Below are 24,911 nucleotides of genomic sequence, written 5' to 3' on the forward strand. Positions count from 1 at the left end.
TTACAAAATTATACCTGCGTACTCCTCTAGGCCTGAATAGACTGCCTATAAATTTTCTTTGTGAAATTCAAACTTTAAATGGTAGCGTGCCGGAAACGGTTAAACGAACATGCTACTAGTACATATTCCTCTGCGGAATTTCGAATGAATTAGTATATGGAGGGCTGAGAATATGGAAGTGGCCTGAGTCAGTTGAGTGAAGCTTTTCATATAACAAAACTTTCTTTCCTGAAAGCTCCCAAAAAATTAGTTTTCCTTGAAATGATTTTTTGCTTATAAGACGTTTTAGACTCTGAAGTATTTTATAAGCAAAAAATCATTTTAATGAAAACTGTTTTTTTTTTTGAAGCTTTCAGGAAAGGAAGCTTTGTTATATAGGAAAAGTTTCACTGAACTGACTTAGACCACTTTGATTCTCAACCCTTCCTATATCGGCATGTGTGTTGTGAGTCTATATGTAGCCCTGAAATATTTATGCTGCCAGAGTCATGCGTGTTTCGTTTTCTACTGGTGCCATCTGTCTTCGATATTTTGAAGTAAAAGAGGGAAGATCGGGATTTTTTATGGTATTTAAGTATCATGTTGAGGGTCTGCCTGCTGTTATCTATCTTTCAAATTACAAATTAGACTCAGCAATAGCACGTGTTAATTTTTTTCACGCATGTATTTTTTCATGTTGAGGGTCTGCAGCTCTCAGCCATCACGATGCCTGTAAGAGCACAGAACTGCTAGACGCAATTAATTGCTTTCCGTACAACTCTCTTACTCAATGTAATGAGATTCGTTAAATTTAGATCCACTGAAGAAATCGATGCCCAGATTTGGAAGAAAAACTAGGAAAATAAATATTTTCTCTTAAATTTTTAAAGGCGTTTCTATAGAATGCATAGTAATATTAAAATAATCATAAAAAGCCTGTAATATAGGCTTCTGGGGGTTGGAGAAACTAGTATTAGACGAAAATGGTTCTATTGGTTAAATACGTGGTCAACATATTAACATGTTGCCGTAAAGAGCAACATGCCAACTTTCGTCGACAAAACAAAATAGCAGACAAAATGAAAGAGGGAGAAAAAAAAATGAAAATGAAAAATCTCGTCAAACGAGGAATTCTACTTAGGCAAAAATTCCTCCCGGTACGAAGCTACTTTTCTTGATCAGTATCGAAGATCAAAATGCTTTCACTGTGAAGGGGGGGGGGGGGAGAAAAGGGGTTTATTTTATGGAAACGTTGCTGGCACATAATTACAAATATATAAATTTCTTATTTACGAAATAAATAGGTGGGGCAAATGCAAAAATTGGGAATTTCGGCGAACAAACGCGAAAATTTGATTTTTTTCACTGCTTTTCCGTGAAATCTCGATAATTTTTAGTTTTAAAAGCGGAAAATTTGCCATAATTTTGCTCAGCACTGGTGCCTTGTGCCCTATTATATGTATAACCTCTCAATATCGGAGGAGATTGAAATGAACCCCATCTCGTAGGTCGGAGGAGATTAAAATGGAATCGTCGGTTTTTGCAGATATTTAGTGAAAAAATTATAACTTTTAAACTAATCATTGAATTAATTTGAAATTTTTTATGTTTATAATATAATGTCTTGTCTACGATGCTATATAGTATCACCTGCATGTTACCTGAATTTTATTTTTACATTTTCTTTTTGGTTAAATTTTTTTTATCTCTTCTATCACGACCAAAAACCGGATTTATAACTCAGCCTCCTTGCTGTAACAAACTGCGAACTCAATTATACAAGGAATTTTAGCTTAAAGGGATTTAAACACGCTCTTTACAATAATAATTATGCAGGGTGTTTTAGCTCAACTGGTTAAAACGTGCTGCGTTACAATAATATATTGGATCCCCACGTGTTAAGCAGCAAACGTTCATCGCTCACAATAAAATATGATAAAGGAAAATAGTACAAATACAAATACAACGCCACAATAGGCAAATTGCCCAACGAGGTGGCTGACTTAAGAACATCATGGATCCCCGAGCCCCAACCTACTACTGCTACACCACACATGCACCCCCCCGCGGAACCCCCCAACGAATCGGTACATGCGGGAATGTGCGTGTACGTGTAGTGCAACCTGACGTAAAGTTTGTTTCTGTGTAATGCTTGTTATGTGTACTGCTGTCATCTGCCCCCAGTTTTACTAACTATGAGTGAAGTGTTATGGTTGAATGATTTACCGTTGTAGGACTGTTGCTCTCTGTGGCGAGACTTTTTAACGGGGAGATCGGCTCGCATTTGCGCCTTGAAGTTGGGAACCACAGAAAACCAAATTCAGCCGACCACCACTGTGGGGTTCGAACCCGGATCCTCGCATCACGAGTCCGGCACTATTACCACTCGACCACCACAGCGGCCAGTATTATAATTATGATTGTACAAAGCCAGAACTGTTCCTCTTTCGAATGATACCAAACATGCAGAGATCGTGAAATAATATAATGGATTAAAAAATTATAAGATATGCAGTTGTCCGCTCCGCTCGACGGCATGTGAAGTCTGGGCCCGTCGTACAGAGTTTATCACTCGACATTCAGGGGTTAAAAGTCGATATTCTCTTGCATAAACTGGATCACCTTGTTGCATACGATTGTTTTGCAAAATATGTCTCTGGTTCAGGTAAACCTTCCTTCAGTTTTTAAAGAAATTCTAGCTCATAAAATACGAGTTCAGTTGACTTTCGCTTCTGAGTTCAGTGAAAAAATAACGGAATTAATCGACAGTTTGGAACGATCAAACTATCCAATTGCACAAATTTTGAGGAGTAAGTTAATAAGCGCAGAAATCAAGGGCGTTTCGGAAAAAGACAAAAATTTTGGCAAATGAGATTGGCGAATTGAAGAAGGGCGCAGTATTTCGCTATATTCAAACGAATTTGCTGTATATGTGACATCCAATGCAACGAATGAAGACTCCCAACATATAAATATTTTGGCCATCTGAAGCCACAACAACACCTACATCCTCTTTGTATCCAATATTCATTATTGGAAGCCTTTTCCTAAGAATATTTTTTCCCTAAAACGTGGGGGGAACTATCAGGTTAACAGACAGCAACTTCCAACGGCCAATCAATAGATTTTTTGTTATGTCATGCAGACTTCAAATGGCACCAGTAGAACCCGAAACATGCGTAAGCACGTTCCCGCATGTAATTAGTTCGAAATTCCCCAGAGATATGTTTACGAGTAGCATGTATGGTTAACGGCCGTATTCACCGACACAGTTTAAACTACAATCGCAGGTTAAAGGATTAGAGATCGGGTTGTGTGGGCGGGGTGCATGTGTGGTGTAGCAGTAGTAGGTAGGGCCTCCAAAAAATGGCTCGGGGATCCATGATATTCTTAAGTCAGCCACCTCGTTGGACAATTTGCCTGTTGTGGCGTTGTATTTGTATTTTCAGTCAGAAACCCAACAACAACTCCAAAACACTCCGACTACTCGAGGATAGAGAAGCTGAAACAGTGAAGAGGTTGTTTATTTCTAATTATTTCGTATTAGAGTGACCATATTTGGAAAAATACTGGAATCATACATACAGGATATTGACACTTTTGTGATTTATAATGTATTTCACGAGAAAAAAAATTAGGGGCATTTCAATATATGTGAGATGGATATTTATATTTATAGTCTTAGTTATTATAGTTTAGTTCACAAATTATCTTCATCCCTGATTCTTGTAAAGATTATGAATCAAAGTAAGCTTCATTCAAAAATCGAGACTTTTTTACAAAAAAGGTCGGGAAAGACGAAATTATGGGAAAATACGGAGCGTCAAGAGACGCTGAGAAATAATTTGCGGACTGCGGAAAATAAATAAATAGAAGAAATAATTTGCGGTCCGGCTGACGGCAAAAACAGAAATAAAAGGAAATGTAAAGACATTTTTATTTTTAAAATCTGAAATTATTATACAGTATGTAACGGCTACATAGATTAAGCAACATTTTTTGTGGACAGGCACCGGTCCGCTTACCAGCGGTTGAAAAACACTGCTCTAAAAGATGCATTATACGACGGATAATAATGAATAAAAGTATAGAGAAAAGTCCATGTATATTATATTTTTACGCATGGAATAATGGTTGTTGTATGTCTTCTTATGGACTTTGGTTGGTTCTAGGTACGTTGTTCTGAATGAAGCTGAATGCCATGAATACTCATCAAAACGGCTTCAGGGAAAATAGTCTTAAAAGTATCGGATTCTTCTTTTGTTGTGCCTGAATCTGAAAGGAAAAGATCCCGGAACCAGTAGCGGATGGATCAGTTACAATTATTGCTTCTCTTATCATTTTCTTGTCATTACTTTAAACTACGCTTTTTCAAACAACAGAGATTTTTCCGTTCTTCAGTCTCCGAAACCAGAATCGCTCATGAGGAACGCTACCAATGAGAGCGTGATGGTACCGGCCCTTTATCATAGTACGTATCTTATACATAAATATATCATCAACTCGTGCGTACGCATGCTTCACACGCACAAGCATGATTCGCTGTTGAACCGATCGATCTTCAATTCCTTAAATAAAAAAAAGCAAAACAAGCGTCTAAGGATTGCGATCACGTGTAATTAGAACGCGCCTGTTTAACAAAGCGATGAATTTTTTTACGATTTTAATGAAAATATTAGCTGTGTGTTTTTCGTCTATTTCAGATATTTCTGGACTGGAATCACTAAAGGTATTTACGGAAAAAGGAAAAAAAAGCCGTAGACGAAAAACTAAGAAAATGATAATAATTCATGTAGTAATAGTGTCAAGGTCTTTTTTTTTACGACGCTGATGCGTAGTGAAATTTAAACATGTGCTCATGCTGCGTCTGCGCAATATTCGCAAAGCATAGAATGATTTATTATTTAGATTAACTTTTGATTACAGGTTCGCTTGATGTTACATGAATGTATTATAAGTTTTTCATTAGATCTCGATTCATCAAAATTAACGAAGTTTTATTCGCAGAATGAAAGAGAAATAGAAAAATGCATATCCACGTGATTGCAAGGAGAATGAGAAACGACTTTGGCAATGATATTTTACTTCATAAGATTCCAATTCATAATTAGTCTTCAATACGTCTTCGTTTATCGTATCAAATTTTGATTAGAATTGTTTTTGTTTTGCACACGTCGTCAGATGGTAAAAATTGGCCTACATTGAACAATACTACTCTCAACATTGAAAAGATGCTTATGCGTGAGTGAAGATTTATTTGTACTGTTGATATTCTTGGAACATTCGGTGGCAGTTTGAACACTGTTGGAAGATTGAGAATGTAAGGATTTCTAGACGATTCACCGTTAATTTGGTCATTGTCTTTTTTTTGATGATTGATTTGTTGTTGATTGATTGTTGTTCATTGATTTATCGTTATTTTGATCATTGTTGAAAATCCATCGTTAATTTATACATTTTTAGAAGGTTTATTATTGGAAAATTAATCACTAAATAAAGCATTGTTAGAAGATTCATTGTTGGAAAATTCCTCATTATATTAAGCATTTTCAGACAATTTATTATTGGAAAATTCATCGTTACTTTAAGAATTTTTAGAAGATTCATTGTTGGAAAATTCATCGTTATTTCAAGCATTGTCTTGAGATTCATCGTTACTTTCAGTATTGTCATATGAGCATTGTCAGAAGATTTATTGTTAATTCGAGCATTGTTGGAAGGTTCATTGTTACTTTGAGCATTATTGGAAGGTTCATTGTTACTTTGAGCATTGTTGGAAGGTTCATCGTTACTTTGAGCATTGTTGGAAGGTTCATTGTTACTTTGAGCATTGTTAGAAGATTTATCGTTACTTTGAACGTTACATTGTTAGAAGATTTATCGTTACTTTGAACGTTACATTGTTAGAAGATTTATTGAGCATTGTCATAAAATTCGATGATTAATTACGCATGTTCAATCGAGCACGTTGCCCATTGTATGTTAAATCGAGCACGTTGCCCATTGTATGTTCAATCGAGCACGTTGCCCATTGCATGTTCAGGATATCACGTTGCATATTATTGGGGAATAATGATGACATATGAAATATCTATTCAATCAAATACTGTGCCTTGCTACTGAAATCAACTCTAGTGCAACTCTCAAAACCCACACTTTGATACACTTGTGAATTATTGTGCTGAAAACACCAAAAATTTGCTTCAAAATGCTCACATCTCACAAATATGCAGTATAATACATAGAAACAAAATATTGTACATTAAAAAAAAGTCTGTCGATTTGTGTTACCTGTGAATATAGATAAAAGTATGACAAAGGCAAAGATATGACAGATGTTCATCCTGCCAGTTTTTAACCTGTGAAAGGAAAAAAAAGCTATCATATTAATCAAAGAAAAAAATGCCAAAATGATACTCATGAGGAAACAAAATTTACATGAAATTCAATTTCTCTTTTCGCTAGCCTTGATAAGAATTCTAATATACGTCATATTCCCCTCAATAAGTTAATTAAAACTAATTAAAACCCTCATATATATATACATACGTTTTGTATAATTCCTAAAAGATACACAATACACGCTATTGATTGACGTAGATATTGCATTAGAGGACATTTTTCAATATCCTTCTTGTATCAAAATCAAGGCGAAGAATCATATCCTGTTATACAAAATTAATCACAATAATAAAAAAGAAACTGGTTGTGCGGCTTTTACTCTCGTTTCTGCATATGTGGAATAATAATTCATTTTAAAAGTATGTGTTCTTCTCATCCACCCCATTAATGAGCTTTCTTCCAAAAAAAAAAAAAGGAAAGAAATCCGTATCTGCGAGGAGGTCATGCCTAAAGACAGGCCTTAGAGCCCTGCATCGAGGCCATTGCTGTTTTCTCCGAAAAAAAAAACAAAAAAAAACTTCATAACTTTGATTACGAGGAATTATAGCAAGACGTCACTAAAGGGGGAAGAAAAAGTTGTTGTTTGAGTAGACAATTTTGCAGGGCGTAGTCCGTATGATGTAAAGCTGGGAGAGGTTAGGGCTTTCATAGGGCGTACCTGTGTACGTCTCGTGTATGCTGAAAAAATATTCTATTCACATCTAGTTATAAGAAAGGCACGCCTTGAACGCAAATCAAAGCGATTTCCCTTTTCTTTTTCAAGCTCAATGAAACTCGCTTAATAACGTTTCAGCCACATGAATACGTTTCACAAACAGCAGCATATAAAAATGTCCTAGAGGGGGAATGACACCTTGAAAGACTGTAATTTCAAGGGATGTTCGAATCCGTATAGAAAAGAAGTAAAAGTTGTATTTCGAGGCTCGTTTTTTATGCGGGTTTCGGCAGAAAATATTCGCATTAATTATTTAATAATCGAATTTCAATGAAGATTAAAGCCAATATCTACCAAGAAAAAAAATTCCCAAAAGCTTGATTCGGAGAAATTACTAGTAATACTACTTAACTGTCCACGCACATATACACATTCCTCTGCGGAATCGGTGCATGTCGTGTACATGGTTTTAACATATTTATGTTGTAAGAATTGTGTTTTTTTCCTTCTATTTTTCTTGCTGGTGCTGCCACCTGGCTTCCATATTTTGAAGTAAAGATGGTAGATGCTTGAATTTTTCATGCTATGCCAGTATCCTGTTGATGGTCTACCTACTCTCTGCGGAGAGACTTTTTTAAATGGAAGACCAGCTCGCATTCACACCTCGAAGTTGGAAAAACCACAAAAATCCAACTTCACCGGGTCACCACTGTGTGCCAACGGGGCTCGAACCTGGATCCTCACGATGACAATCCAGCACGATGATCATACGACCGCACAGCGACTATATATTAACTAGACACTAGAAAGAACCGCTATCCAAACACTTCCACGTAAAGATACGATTCTAACTCAGGCTTGCATCATAAATTTCAATGTCTATACACGATCAAATTCGAGGATTTCTTGTTGGGAAACTGAAACGTGCTTCCTAAAAGTATTCTCAGGTTAGAGAAATATCGAATCTTTATTATTTTATGATTTACGTGAGCAGCACAACACACAATGACGTCCATTTAGAGCAAGAAAGCGATCATGAGATATCCTGGAAATATAATTTAGTAATTTTTTTGTAGAATAATTAAACTTTCAAGAATCCATCCCCCCCCCGCATCATTGAGCTTTGACGAGATATCTCGCTTTCCTAAAAGCCCCTTATTTCAGCATTAACAAGCTCAGATGTTTCGTCAGATTGATTTCTCAATGGAACACTTTCACCTATACCCCTTAGTTTGCACCTGCTGAAAATCTGAAAAAAAGTCTACTCCATTAAAAAAAGACATCTGTCGACAAAAATTTTGACTGAATTTTTTTTCTATACCAAACAAAAAAAAAATCCCCCCCCCCTCCCTGCGTGAAAATAACTTTTTCGCAAACCGCATTAAAATATATCAAATCCTTCAATTTGCAAACTATTTACGAATTAATGGGACACCCTGTAGAAAAAATATTTTTTTTCTACTCATATCCATAAATCTCTGAATCAAAAAACTTTCTTTAGAACATTTATGTCTATACCAAACTCTCGGAAAAAAAAAGAAGCTGCTTATAATCGGCACCAAGAAATTCAGATTTTTTTTCAATTTTAACGTATAATCCGCGGACTATACGCATGGAAATAGGGTACCAAGCAGCACCATAAATGATAGGCTAGAATGATAGTTAACCTAAAATGGTAAGCTAATTTAAAACTTCATCAAAGCTCGAAAATGCCAAAAAAAAAAAATAAATAAATAAACTGTCTGACAAAACATCTTGAAAAACAAAAAGACAATAAATAAATAAACAGTTAACGTGTGTTAACAGCCGTTTCCATTGTAGAAATGAAAATGCAAAAAATTTCAAGAATTTTCTTTATGCTCCAGTGATTAATTTTTTTTCTTCATTTTTTATATATTTTTAAAAAATGAAATAAAATGGGTCTCGAAGAAAAGATGAATTCTTTTCTTTTCCTTGTGCCACAAAACTCGGGTCAGAAACGCATAAACAACTTTCTGATGACCTCTTTTTTTTCGCAAAACAGTTGCGGGGTTTCTTTTTTCTTCTATATTTGTTTGTTCTTTTTTCGTATGTCATAGTGGTTTGAAAAATGTTTTTTACATTGTTTATTTTTCGTAGTAAATATATCATCCGTTATTGCGCAAAAATGGAATGTTAAAATTCTTGTCGTTTAACACTGCGAAAATGCAGCTTATAGACCAGATAAATTATAAGAAGAGACATTTTTTCGTTTATGTATTTTTAGATATTTCAACCGAAATTTAGACTCGATAATTTTCTGCTAAATGTTTTTTAAGTATGAAAATGTTATACCTGAATGTTGTGTTAGTCACTTTGAAAATTGGGATGGGTAGTACAGTGGAACTTCGGTTAACGAGCTTAATTCGTTCCGTGAACGTGCTCGTTATACGAATCGCTCGTATAACGAATCAAACTTTCCCATGCGAAATAATGTAACTCGGATAATTCGTTCCACAATTATTCATTCACATAAAAATGACTAAAAAAAGCGCTTCATCAATAATACAATACAATAATAATTTATTTAATAATGTTATACACCGCAAGTAAACATACAATACAATGATTTTGCAACGACCAGAGAGAGGAGGACTATTTTTTAGGACTAATTGTGATTTCTTAGTGTGAGTTCCCTGGCTTACCAATCTTTTTCTTTTTGTACGAATTCGGAAAGGAACCAATAGAATGACGTTTGCTTTTGACTCCTTTTGAGGAATTCGCGGAAATGAGAAATTGCATTGTTATTGGGCAAATTCGTTGCTTGCACTTCGAGGGTTCTTTTCTACAAACACTTTAATGTTCATGAGCTAAACCCCCTCAAAATAACGTTCAATAATGCAATCAGCCCACAATTTTCTCCAAACGGAATTAAGGGTTCCTTTGGTGACTCCATCTCAGGCTATATTGATGATCTTGATTCAGTGCATGGTGTTGAAAGATTTTTGCAAAATATTAAGGTTAGAGGGTAAGGTTTGTTCCCTCCGTTATCTTGAAGAATCGCTGAAATAGTTCTTTGGTTTTAAGTTTTGTCATGTTGGAAATTGTATATTGGTAATTGCCGATCGGAAATTTGTGACGGAAAGGGAAAATAATTCAACCACTTCGTTGGGCAATTTGTATATTACCCACAAGTCTACAGTACGTGTGCGGACGAAAGAGGAAAACCATCGGCTCAGTTGTGATAAAGTGAAACTAAATGAACAAAGTGCGAAATTTTTGCTCATAATTACAATCATAGCTCGTTAACCGAGTAAAATTTGGTCAAAATTTTTGCTCGTTAACCAAATCGTTCGTTATCCGAAGTTCGACTGTATAATGAATTCAATTACGTTAAAAAACACTTATCCGGCTTAATTGAAACCGAAGATCAGTCAGTTTAGAAAAAACCCGGATAAACGAGATATTGAAACCAGTTCGAAATCAATAATGTATGTGCGGTTTTTAATCTGTTAGATATGTAGGCTATTTCATAGAAAAATATTGCATTGAACGAATACTTTAAAAAGATTAGGCAAATGAGTTGCAATATTACGATACGTTGAGGAAGTACCACTTCATTTTAAACCTCATATAACTTGAATATTGTTCACGCTTTTGCAAAAAAAAACACACGAAGCATTTCTAAATAATAATCCGATCATCTCGAAATTCTGCACGCAAATTTCTTTATACCAAGTATGTAAATGATTAAATTTTCAAGGCCAATGAATGTTAACTTCGGTCATAGCGCGAGTTTCTACTGCGAAACTAGCACTGTATAAGACGTCCCAATCGTACGCGGTTTATCTTTCCTCGTTGTCCGCATTGCAGCTCCCTGGAGATAGAACCAGTAATGCCGTTAAAACGTTGTTGAAGACCTTATAGCCAAGTGTACGACTTCGAACGTGGTCACATAGTCGGGATGCGTGAAGCTGGCTGGTCATATCGAGCAATAGGCCGCTACCTGCACTGTATGGACATGGCTGTGCAAAGTTACTGGCTGCAAGGAACTCATCAGCCCAATGAAGTCTCTGGAAGGCCAAGTTGCACGAATGAGAGGCAAGATCGGATGATTGCGCGACTGGTCCGAACTTCTCCAACGACATCATTGTCCGCTATCCAATGTGCTATAGCCTCTTACGGCATAGTGGTGGCTGGCTAAAGTTGGTTTTCTGCAGTTTTCCAGCTTTGAGGCACGAATGTGAGCCGGCCTCCCATTTGAAAAAGTCTCTTCACAGAGAGCAGGCAGGCCTATAACACGATACTGACAAAACATGAAAATTCAAGCATTTCCATCTTTACTTCACAAAATGGAAGCCAGGTGGCAGCATGAACACGAAACAAGCACAACTCGACAAAATAAATACTTTAGGGTCAAGCATACACTCAGAACACACATTCCGGCATGTGCCGACTCGTTAGAAATTCCGTAGAGGAATGTGTACGAAGTACATGTTCAGTTAAGTAGTAGTAGTAGTAGCCTCTTGTGGTAGTTAGCCTCATACCGTGGCACCTTCCACCATCTCACTGCGCTTGGCTGAGTCGCCTAGAATTGTGTCGTTGCCGATCATCATGGCTGCCAGCAGACTGGCATCACATAGTGTTCAGAGATGAATCCCGCTTCAGTCTTGGGGCAAATGACCATCGGACCCGCTATGGAGGGGCCGGGACCAGCGGTCCCAATCAGCCTTTGTTCTACATAGGCATACAGCCATTACCCCTGGTGGGGTGCTATCTCTTATGGCAGCAGGTCGCCTGTAGTCATAATGCATACAACTACAAACGGCCTCAACAATATGTTGATGACATTTTGCGACCTATTGCGTAATCCTTCACGGCACATCATCCTGGGGATATTTTCCAACAAGATAATGCTAGACCCCATACGGCTGGCATATCTCTGGACTGCCCCCGTGCTGCTGATACTCTTCCTTGGCCAGCAAGTTCACCGGACCTTTCGCCAATCGAACATGTATGGGGCATGGTAGGCCGCCAGATTCGGGCACCCCAAAATGTCACAGGTATGGAGCAACAGTTGATGAATTCCTAGTAGAATGTATCGAGAGATGACATTAGGAATATCGACGTATACGAGCATGCATCGCCACCGTGATGGGGGAGGGGGTCACCAATTTAAACATTCAATGTGTAATTGCTAGTCATTGATCGGTCTTACGGCTTTGAATTTTTAATCATTTCATTATCTGTGTATGAGCTTTACACATATTTAATTTAAATAAAAACAGTCACTTTCTTCATGGTGCTTCATTTTTTTTTTTTGCAAAAGAGTGTGTGTGTGTGTGTGTGTGTGTATATATATATATATATATATATATATATAAGCGCTTTCTATGTGATGAATTTTGTTTTCCGAAGCGCAACTGGCGGGAGCCATTTCGTGAAAGAGACTCTCAGGTGAAAACAGAAACTAACAATTTTTGGCTCTTTCAAAAAGAAAAAAAGAAAAGTACTCTCCCTCTCAAAAATATTTGTTTAAAAAATTGAAAATTTCAGGTATAATTATACTATTTTTTATTATTACAATTATAATAACTATTTATCAAATCATTACATTTAATATTTTCCCTCCTATCACCTTGATTATTATAATTTTTGCAATTATTAAAATTTAAAAAAAATTCAAAGCTTTTTAAAAGTTTTATGTTATTATTACATAGAGTTTCTTATCATAATACAGTATAACATTATCTTTCACAGTTTTCTATATGATTGTTTTATACCGAAAGCCATCTAGTGACATCAAAAACTAACTGGAAATATCATTAAAAGTTAATCCAGAATTCAGAGGATTAAATAATCATAAAATTTAAAATTTTTGTATTAAAACATATGAAGTACGATTTTTTGGATACAATATGTTTTGAAAATTAAATGAGCAAAACAAAATTATCCCGATATGAAAACAATCACCATATTAAAAAAAATTCTACTAAACAAATGAAAGCATTTGGTTATTGTTTTAAAATTTGATTTATCAGACGAGATAATCAAGCGCAAGATCTTAAATCACCTCAACTAAGTTACCGTTAATCGTTGGTCAAAAATTTTCGTTACTCTTTCCATCAAATATTGCCCTTGCAATATACCATCTTATATAGTACAAGGAACTGTTACAATCAATCAACTACCATTGTTTGTGAATTCATTCTCTCTCTAATTAATTAAGATATAATATAAAATCTGTGAAAATAAAATTAATTTTCTGTGAGTATGTTTTTTTTTTCATATACAATTGTAGAATGATCTCTGACAAATTTTGTATATACAGAAGTCTCGTTTATCCGACATTCCGTATTATCCGACGTTCCACCGCAAAGAGAAAAACCGCATCAATCGGCAACAAGAATTGTAAGTGTAGTCTATTTTTTGTTACAGTGGCGAGCCCGTCTACACCATTCTCATGAGTCTCCATTCGCCTCAACCTCCACTATGCTACACCAAACCTGGCCATATCGCTACAATGCAATTTACTACCATTAATGAGATGGAAATTAAGGCGTTATCTATTGGTGGTCGCCTCAAGTTCATTAGGGAAAATATTTTAACTATATCCTCCCTCGGATTCGAACCCAGGATCGTGACAGCAACGGGATAAACGAGCATCTTACTACCACGCACTTATCGAACAGGACTCGACTTGAACGATAGGCCATATTAAAACTTCTTCAGAGATCGAAATGGGCAAAAAAACTGTCGCGTAACAATGGTTCCTGGGACTAAACAATAACTTTTGGAGTGATTACTTAAATTATCGTGGTTCCACGAAACAATGCATTTCATACGTGTTTATCCCGTCATAGTGGGTTTTCACTGCTCTCACACTTCCAGTACATGGAAAAAACTCGGGCAGCGCGGGAATTTTTTTTTTTTGCTAGTGTTGAATAATAGTTTCTCTGAGAAATTGGATAATTTAACTATTATTCTGAAGACCCACTGTTGTTATAAATTCTCTCACTTTCTATAATCATTTTTTTTTTTACTTAAGAAAAATTAAACTAAAAACAACCATTGGATCATCATGCAGTCCAATCGTCATCCACCATCATGTCATCGAGAACAGGGAGCTACAAGGAGCTATAAAGTTATACAGTCAAGATTATAAAAATTAATCCTTTTTGATACCCACGAACATTGTAGCTTTTATGACACACTGCAATACATAAACCAACCGATGCACAAAAAATAATCTGCACACGGAAGCTCACAGATAGAAATTTTCTTATGATTTTTTTATAAATAATTTTTTTTTTAATATTTCGAATCAAAACCAGTTTCATATGAACTGGTTAACCACCATTTTCGTTTTACAATATTTCCTTGGTTTTTGGTTCACTTGATATAACTGCATCTTGGCGGAAACTCATCTTGAAAAAATAACCAGGGATGCATTCACAATTCAATGTTCTGTTTTTTTTTTGTTTCTGTTTTTCCTTTAATGGTTTCCATTACATTAACAAACCAGTTAAGACAGTAACAACAGGTTTGACAAAATCCGCAGTCATTTATTTATTTATTTGCATGTTTTTTTATTCTTTCTATAATCTTCCAACAAGTTCTTAAGAATAAAGAACAATCGGTCGTCTTCTACCAAGACTCGTAGCTATACTTTCTTATAAGTGGGTCAACGGGTAGACGTTTTGGTAGTACCACATTCACGTTTGTTCGTCTTCACTGTCTGTCTCTTGTTCCAGGCAGAATACTACTTATAATTTATTTCCTACTTAATTACATATATTCCACTCGAATACGATGGCCTTAGATTCTTCTTACCAGGCGGGTTCTTCCTGATTCCATCCAGTCGACTATGTGATTCACGTTTCAAATCAATCATGTATATTCATTCAATCTGAAATCGATTTTCAAGGGAAAAAAGAAATGTTCTTTATCGATGTGTTTTTGTTAGATATCACTAGATTATAATCTCACATTGTGTCTGTATCTTTTCTTTTAAGTTAAGGTACCGTGACACTCCGAATGAAAACCATCTATCAAAGACTGTCAGCGATTTTCTTTTTCTTTGACTTCAAGGAAATTCCGATTGTAATTTTTTTTACGTTCTAACCGTTGTGTTTATGGTAAAACATAACGGTGGTTGCCTCTTAATGAGCTCAAGGACAATAGTTTTTATACAGATTATAACAGTTTTCAGAATTTTACTGAAAGTGGCTACAGCTGTTCAAATAAGCATAATGAATACTTATAACTGCATCTAATTTTTAGCTAGTTAGTTACATAAAAGACATGCTTTCACCGATTAGACCATAAAAATTTGAATTTTTAAGATGGTGGAACTCAAGTGATGAGAACTAATTATGTATTTCAGTATGATATTCAGAGGCTTTAACGAATTTGTTAATGCAACCCCTCCCCCACCCGAAAAAAAAGTGACTATGGTGGAAAATCAAGCCAGCAGGGCTCTTAGGCTAGGATTTTTGGCACTCCCACAGGCCAGATTCGTCTCGTGAAAAACGACTCGTCTCGGGCCCGGACCGAAGCTCCGTCATCTCCACTTTTGTGAAGGTCATACAAGCAGAGTTGTTCCTATTTCATTGAGTTTGAAGACGTCGTAAAGTGTTTTGTTTTACAAAGAGTACACGTTTTTTAAGAGTGGCAAAGTACAATGATGCCTTAAATTTTTTTTATTAATATAGCCACTAATTTTTGTGAATAAGTGAGTAAGATCATAAATAAAGTAAGTACAGTCCATTGAATTCAATTACTTTAGCCAATTTATATTTTATATACGAGGGACTTAAAGTCAGAGTGATGTATGCCACATTTGACTAAAGTCCAGAAATGCATTCTAGAAGCGCTGAACTATTAAAAGGAAAAATGAACCAAGTCTCAGCTTCAATAATCCATCACCAGATTGTGAAATCACAAAATTTTTAACATGGGACTCTATGAATTCTTCTATGGAAATTCTAGTAAAACCTTCTTTTTCTCAAAATGAGGGTTAATCAACTTATACCACTCTGATTTTAACCCTCCTCAATAAAAAAAATTAAAAAAAAACCAACTAAGTACGTTGAATCGATTAGCACACCAACACTTACTGTCGTTAGTACCAAATAGAAGTTTCAAGACCAGCAAAAAACAACAAAAGAAAAGAATGATACTCATCTAAAAAATTAAAAAATTTATTAAATCAATGAAACTATAAAAACATATAACATATAATTTATGGGGTATAAATCAAATTGATTTTCTGTCTTTCCATATATCTGTGTTTCAATACAAATTTACAAGCTTTGATCAACTTTTCCCGAATGCGTAGTAAACAGATCCCGACTTGACCAAAAACTGCTTTCAAACTTTAGTCGGGAAAAAATACAGTATCATTATAACTTCACAATCTTTTTTAATGCTCTAAGTGCAAGGGAAACCGGATAGTCCACATTTACTTCCTATGGTATATAGTTGTACATACATGGCAAATACATGGTCGAAAAAAAAACCCAGCATACCAATTTGTTTTGAGTTGACCATGTTCTTGGTATTTTAGAAAGTGCATCATTTAGTGTCGTTTCAGCACGAAATACGGCTATTCAAGTACAATGCTTTTTAATCTACAAAGAGTTGATTCCTTGTCGGTGTCATTTTTTGTTTCTTTTCTAGCTTTACCTAACATTAATAACGATATTTAATAATATAGAAAGAAAGGTTTTCCAACGAACGCGATATTTCTTCGTTTTTAGCGTTAAGCATACGCTTAATACTGTATGTTGGACCTGCGTGAACATTTATGCCTTTATAGGCATTTTCCATAGCAGCCATACACGAGCACTTCTCCAACATTGCAACCTATTAGTGTGATTGATGTACAAATAATAATTTTTTACTTAAAGATAAGAACGAAGAGAAAACATTTAACTTTAAAACAATAACTCGTCGCGCTGTTTGGTGAGATTACACCCCCGAAGATGCCCACTACAGCTAAGGGTGGAACGTTATAAATGAATAGACGACCGCTTCCAAACAGTCCGGTTGGTCTTGTTTCGATGCCGGCAGTGAAAAAGCCTATGTCAGTGTTTCTCAACCTTTCTGAAAACAAGGACCAGTAAAATGCCTGAAACAATTTGACGGACCACTGATGCCCCGTATTACGGGACATTCCTGTAATTTTCGTTGTTTTTTTATACATTTGTCTGGTTTTTCAGCGATACTTACTGGAATTTGTAGTATTTACCAAAGTCGTGAAAACACATACAGCGTTTTCATAATATAAATTATATTATGATAATTATGGTAAAAATTATAAATACATCCACACCCTTCAGCACAAAAATATACTCATTTCCACACCCTTCAGCAATTTTAGCAGCAATTGAATTTAAACCGATAAATTGCAATTTTTGGCAAAATTTAGTGATATTCCGTATTTTTAGGATTGCGATTTCCCGCATTCTCCTCGATGATGTAAGGGGAACCAAGTACGATAATTTTATTAGAATCCATATGGATATTACTAATATCAATTACAATGGGTGAATAATTTTATCAAGTCTGCCTGCGGATCACCTATGACATCGTCGCGGTTCATAGTTTGGGAAACGCTGGCCTAAGCCAAAACAAAACATTTAACCTTCACTAAAAATCTAAAAATGGATTTTTAAAAACACTTTCATGAAGACGTCCGGCAAACCATTCTCAGGCACTCACTCCACGCTGCCGTTTGCAATATTCATGAAATGCTTAGCCTTTTCTGCGCGTAACCTTGGGCCCTTCGAAATGCACTCCTAATAATTAGGACAATGTGATGAGGTCTGATAATTGGGCCAGGAATAAACAATTCTGTTAATAATACTTATTAACTGAAATAAAAACCCAAATACAAGATAGAGACCTCTACGCTTACTCTCTCAGGGGCCATGAATCATTCTAACACAGATGTATACATTGCATTCGTGACCTTGCGATATAGTTATTGAAGATATTCAGCATCAAAGAAGACATTTTTGTTGTTTAAAAGAAAATTGTGTTGCTAAAATTTGGCCGTGAATTTTACCATGAAAATGCTCATCAGTAGCCTTGTAATAAGTTTTACAAAGAAAATAAGCATTGTTGATAGCGGTGCATTTGTTATTCGCGGTGCTTATACGTATATACTCTTCGATTCTACACAACATGGCTATTCACGAGACGATGATCAGTCGTTATTTTTATCTCTAAATTAGCGGTTGTGTGTCTTAACCGAGGACGTTTCAGTTGCAATCACTAATTAATTTATGATAAAGTCGGATACTGCGAAAATATAGTTTTTACAATTTGTATGCTCCATTTAACTAATAATTTATTCTCTTAATATTTATATGCTTTTATAAGGACCTTGAAGTGAAAATGTGAAGGTAACATTTCAATAGAGGAGAGGGGTCGGTAAATGCTCTTTCTTCATTAAAAACTTTTTCTGAGGTCATACTCGTGATTAAACTAGAACAAGTTAGAATACCTTACAGCAATGGTTCTCAAAGTGTGCTCGTCAACCTTTGTCGGGGCGTAGCAGTAAGCTGGTGATATTGATGTGTGTTTGTTTGGACTTTGAAGTGATTTTTTTGTAAGACTATTCTAGGTAGTCACGGGTACCTGTTGACTAAGGTAGCCGCGAGAGACAAAAGTTTTGAGAATCACCGTCTTACAGAATACTTTACAGCAGTGGTTCTCAGACTTTTGCCACCTGCGACTCCCTTATCCAATTGGTTTAAAAACTTTATTGCAAAAATGTTATTTGAAAACCTATTGTAAATTCAAGGAAAGTGGAGTGCGAGCTTGTGATCAGGCATTCTAAATATTGCAGCATTATTATTATTATGGAGCATCATATCATTCTGTCCAATATATTTTCTAATACAGGCAGTTGATCAATTATTCGTAGGTATAATTAACATCAGTAAAAATATTAAACTATTGGTGATTCTCTCAAACACTCTTCGAACAAGGGCACAAACCCTTCCACTCACGGACCATGCCTTATTGCAAAGTTATGCGAAATACTATATAGTTTTTCAGATGTAAATTTCTGCTACAAATAGATTTTGCACACGTTTCGTATAAGAAAATTAGTACAAAAATTCATTGTCCCCCTTAGAAAATATTATTTACATTACGTCCGAAAAATTTGGAATGAAAATAAGCAATAGGCATTCAGTTAAGAGGTTTCATCCACTTATAGTTTTACATTGTTATCCCAATGGGTCTACAAACAATTATCCACTTAACAGGTCAATGCTCTTATCCGATACTCAATAATAGAGCTCTGACTGTTTTACATACTGATTCGAAAAAAAATACTCATAATAGTAGATTGTTTTAAAATAGAAGTCAAACATGGATCATATTTTTGTGATAGATCACTAGAAATGTTTTGTATTTGAAAAATCTAAAAGGGAATTTTTTTAATCGTAAATTCTTATGCAGATGAACTTGGTAATTCGAACTTGGTTAATTCGAATTTTTGGATAATTCTAATATTTGGAATTCCCCTTGAGTTTCGTATTCATTATAATGTCCCTATTCATTACTTATAGTGTTGCAGTTTGAGAGAGAGAGGTAACATTTAAACATTTAAGTAGTAGTCTTCAAAAAAAAGTTTATTTGGATATTGAGTACATTCTTTATTGTGTATTATTGAATATTATTGCTTCTGTAAGCTTTCAAGGTTGCCAAGAAAATTGTCCCATTTGAATCACTGTTTATGACCTATGGAAGGATTATATCCCTTTGGGTCAAATAGTGTTTGTTTTGTAGTTTTCTTTTTGTCTTTCTGTGTCGTTGTGATGTTTCATCTAATGATTTTTTGTCCAACGCCTTGGATAATTCGAAGTTTGGTTCAAATACAACATTTGCAAAATGTCTCTTTTCTCAGAATTTCTAGCTAGCTTTTAGTCAGCCCCTTTTCTTTACTCCGTAATTTTTTTACCGATCTTTTCCTGAATATAACATGCACAGCCTACATTTACATATTAAAAAATTTTCAATACAAAAAATCTGAACTTTTTTTGTTTTGGTTCTAAGAAGCAATGATTTTGTTACCAGTTTCACACACTAGCTTTTGTCTTCCGGTGCAACTGGTGTTTTACCGAATTAATGGATGGTTTCATTAGCACCTGCCAATTGCGAGTGCAAATGTTGATACTCAGGAAGTACACCTGAGTGTGTCTGTGGTAAATTTCTCCTCAGACGGAATTTTGAACAGCTGAAGTGCTGAAATCCTATTGATTTTTCTGGTAAAACGTGTTGAAGATTCATTTCTCTCTAGCATTATTATTTGTTTATTTTGGAACGTCAATTTTTTTCACCACAGTCCAATCGAAGTCCCTCTTCTTTTTCAACTCTAAAAAAAATTGTGGTTAACTTACTGATGAGAGAAAGTCTAAAATAAAGGCACTGAATTTTCTCTCGATAAGGTCGAAAACTAATCTAAGAAAGCAACAGTTTCTTATTCCAAAACTTGCAGACATGTTAAAAAAAATAAGGCTGTTAAAAGCTCGAAAATTGCGTCTTTTTAATTCTCTAACTCAACTGGAAGATTTTGTGCAACGCATTCAAAAGAAAATTACAAATTTATGAATGAAATAATTTTCGTGATCGCGCGTATACGTTTTATATAAATACAAGGAAACTGGCTTAGTAAGTGAGATCATGCAATATATTTTTCATAATTATTAAGAGTTTTTGATTTTATTTATGAAAGTGTAGTCATCCCATATTGATGAATAGCATAACTCGAATTTTGGGTAATTCGGACTTTTTTGCTGCCCCTTTGAGATTCACATTAACCAAGTTCGACTGCATTTTTGTATATTAAAGAAACAAAAGAATTTGTATGAGAGTAGAACTAAACGGCAAAAAGCAAAGAGGATGCGAATTCCACCGGATAACGATATCGGAATATATTAAAAGTACTGTGCGTTATCGCAACTCATTTGCAAACGGAAAAAATTGACATTACGTTACAGCAAATACATACTTCGCCGTCGTAACTATCCGACCTTAACCAATATACTTATATCGGTTCTTCGTAACGCTTGGATTGCTTATTGGGACCGTCAAAGGTCACTATTTCTTCGAGTCACGTATTGCGTAATAGCACGAGCATTGCAATAATGAACTAATTCGTTCGTGTTTTTTTCTCCTTTCCCCGCTTTCTATCGCGTGTTACCTAAGACATCGTAAATATCAATCAAATCATCCGTATTATATAATACGATATAGCTCACTATTACAGCTAAAGACAGCTTTAAAAAATTACTGGTTATTCTTTTTTCTGAAACTGTATCTTTTTTTTAGCAAAACTCATCTAATGACCCCGATTTTGTAAAATAATTTATTCAAAAAATTCCCCCATCCCAATGGAAAATGTTTCGATGCTGATACAGCAAATTAAATCTATCTCGATTGATTATGTCGAGAATAAGCCCGCAGCATTATGCGAATGAGTGAAGACGCGTGTCTGATGAGTAATGAGTCTATATAAGAGAAATGCTTGAGCACAACACACGTGTATGATGTCAAAATAAAATTTAAAAAACTGAAGGAAATAATCAAATGACACAGAAAATGCTCGGAAGATCGATTTGCGGATAATCCCTTATTATCCAGCTACTTTCAGCAAGTAACTTAAATCACAGCTCACTGTATCGTCGATATCTTTCTGAATTTACACATCATTCAATTGAAATTTTTATATAAGTTACACTACGGAAATCTAGCAACCAAATTACGAAAAAAATAAAATTGGTATTTCCTGTAAATGCATAATTAAAAATAATTTACTTGAAATGCTTGTGACCCATCCGAATACTTAATTTTGTATATTTTAAATTCCTTTACAGTGGGTCTCATGTATAGTGTCATATTTTCTGTAAGTTTTGTAAAAAGTGGTTGAAAGATCTGCATGTTATAAGCAAAAAACATGGCATAAAAATTGGATTTTTTTCGAAAATTTATATCTTCGTGAACTTGGACATTTTTTTTTTCAGCCATCTCGTTGGGCATTTTGCCTGTTGTAGCCTTATATTTGTATATATTATTTATATATATTTATTAAAATTTATCACACTTATTTCAATTATTTTAATTTATTTTATTAAATTTATTAGTTAAAATTAATTTCTCTGTGCTATTTCAAAAACAATTCTTACAAGTATTGCACAAAGCAAGTAAAATATATTATGAAAGTTACAAGCAGTGTATATGATTCAAGGGTTGTTCCCAAAAAAAGAACAAAAAACATTTGAGACCGAATCTGCACTAGAAAGTGTGAGTTTAAAAATATTGAGTTTTCTTGCCTGAAACTCCGGAACAGCGAGACGTTATAACTCATTTGTTTAAAACTGTCAGATGGTCACGATAAAGCGGCCACCCAGTGTAATTTTTCATTGAAAAAAGTGGGTTCAGTTGTGAATTGTTATGAACGAAAATATTTTATGCATAAAGCATTATATAACAAAAAATAATTTGAACTTCTGTATGATTAAGAAAGGCATTTTTTTTTCAGAATTTAAAAAAAAACATGGGGGAAAAAAACTGGTGAATTGAGAGCTAGGATCCTTTCCAGTCCAGTAATGCATACATAGGATAAGCGAACTTGCAGGCGTAATGTACATCCATAAATGAAAATCAAGTTGAAACGCAGTGTACCATATCAACATTTATGGCTTCGGATATGAAGTCTTCATTTCTGAACCTCCCCCTCTTTCTCCCCAAGACTTTAGTTATATTTTTTTGCTTTGAAATTGTGCATCAGGTGACCCTTTTTCTTGTGTGTGTGTATTCAGTTTACACACATGCCATCCATGTTATTAAATACAACAAAATCTAAAAATAAATTTATCCAAATCTGATAAAATACCCGATTAAATTTTTTTGGAAAAGAAAAAATATTAATTTCTTTTCTTTAATCCTTCATCTACCGACGGTACTTCAAAGTGCTAAGTTAGATAATTTGTTGTAGACTAATTGTTTGAAGAACATTTTCTTTATTTCGTTTCAACAGGCTTTTTATTATCCAAACCTTTTTGTGAAGAGCATAACTACGCTTTTTTTTTTACTTTAATTAAAACCAAATTGAACTATACCAAATAATTAACGTAATAACTATCTATTATCATATACGTTATGTTAATTTTATTTCATTTATTTATATTTTTTCTTCTTATTTTATTTTTGATATTTCTGCGGATAAAAGGTTAATGTGGAAGTAAAGGTGTTTAGCATAATTTCAGCCCAAAAGGATGAGTTTTTATTTGAAAGTATTTCTCTACCAGCTCCTAAACATATTTTTCGTCAATGAATGGTATTATAAAATTAAAATATTTATCCTTTTATCCTACACTTTAGACCGATTCCAGACAGCTTGAAAAATATATCGATTCACGTCCAGCTAGAATTTGAACTTGGGCCTGAATATTGAGATTAAGGGAATTAAAATAATTAAAGAAATCAAAATAATTAATAAAATTTAATTCCAGCTGAAAAACATCAAAAACTATTCAACTTTCTATAGTCCCAGGTATATCTGAATACACATGGCAAATACATCATCAAAAACCCATTACACCAATTTCTTTTCTCAATTTTCTTCACGTTTTAGGAAGTACATCGTTTAGTGTGGATTCAGTACGAAGTACGGATATATAAGTACAATACTTTTTTAACAAGAAAGAGTTGATTTCTAGATAATCTTATCAGTGTCATTTTTACGTGTTCAGAGGTGTATAACGGTGCTCCAAATTGAGGGGTTGGAAATAAAATTCAAGGTAAAAATTATTCAACTTTGCCAAGCAAGATTTTATCTGTTTATAGATAACATTAAAATTAAGGCAAACTGTAAATTTTGCCCTCAATTAACCATTTTAGCTAATTAAAAAACTCACTCTAATTAATTAAATTACTATGTTGATGCATTGCTTCAATTAAGATTATGTTAACAGCACTATAATTTGCATCCATTTTCGTGAGAAAAAAATTCAATACGTTTTAGGGGGTGAACCATAGAGGGTTAAGACCCATTGAATTAAATGTTGAAATTTCGATGCATTTGCATCACGAATTTTACTTTAGAAACTTCAAAAACATTTTTTTTTTCAAAATATATTATAACAATGGGTAATAAAAAAATTACTGTTAGCAAATTTCATGTAAAAATCATTATTATGAGTGCACTAAGTTATAATTATTATGAATTGCCACATTAGAGAAACAATGATTTTGAAGAACAATCGTCAGTCAGTACGACACCACGAGAAAATATGGGACAATGTCTTACCTGGTCAGGAAAAAAGGTTAGAAAGATTTTTATCCAATTATAACGTCATCAAATATTCTCACGATGTGGTGACGATGATACTGAAGCTTGATAATGGCTGTCTATGGGTCAATCACACAATGAGATCCGTGTTCAAGAAAAAAAAAAATTCCGAAGTAAAAAGGGGGAGAGAAAAAAAAATCTCTCCGTGTCTGTTGTGGACGCCACTGAAACGAAATCGAATCGACGAAGAGGAGAGTGGTTGGTGCCCAACTTCAGAGGTTCGGACCTATATTCCGACTGGTTTACCTGAGGTAAAAAGACTACAGAAAAGTCCCGGCAAATAAGGCTCGGCTTCTTCAGAACTGGGTTAGCTAGTTTTTCTCTTTTCTTATTTATTTATTTTTTCTCTTAACGGTAGCCATTCACAGGAAGTTTACCAATGAATGCTATTTTATTTATTTATTTTTGAGGTCTTGCTTCGTCGCTCAATTCTGCCATCGTCGGCAAAGGAAAGAAAAATGCCACTTTTTTTTTTTTGCACGAAATGAATGACCTTGTAGGGTGAAAACTAGCCCTCGATTTCGAATTCACGACTGTGTGAATTTA

At 34.6% G+C, this 24,911-nt stretch overlaps 1 protein-coding gene across 1 annotated transcript in view; it reads right to left on the reverse strand.

The window, feature by feature from the left end:
* The window catches only part of LOC149084341 (uncharacterized), a 35,104-nt gene extending 10,500 nt beyond the window's left edge, over nucleotides 1-24,604 (reverse strand). Inside the window, exons 1-2 of the mRNA XM_089234714.1 lie at nucleotides 24,324-24,604; nucleotides 6,271-6,338 (exon numbers count right to left, since the gene is read on the reverse strand). Coding sequence (XP_089090840.1) covers nucleotides 6,271-6,322 — 52 coding nt within the window. The 5' untranslated portion in view covers nucleotides 6,323-6,338; nucleotides 24,324-24,604. The remainder of the gene's footprint in view (nucleotides 1-6,270; nucleotides 6,339-24,323) is intronic.
* Between the last annotated feature and the right edge of the window lie 307 nt (nucleotides 24,605-24,911).

The sequence above is a fragment of the Pholcus phalangioides genome, unplaced genomic scaffold (assembly GCF_987345545.1).
Source record: "Pholcus phalangioides strain wild (caught in Gottingen) unplaced genomic scaffold, Ppha-v1.0 ptg000008l_1, whole genome shotgun sequence".
NCBI lineage: Eukaryota > Metazoa > Arthropoda > Arachnida > Araneae > Pholcidae > Pholcus > Pholcus phalangioides.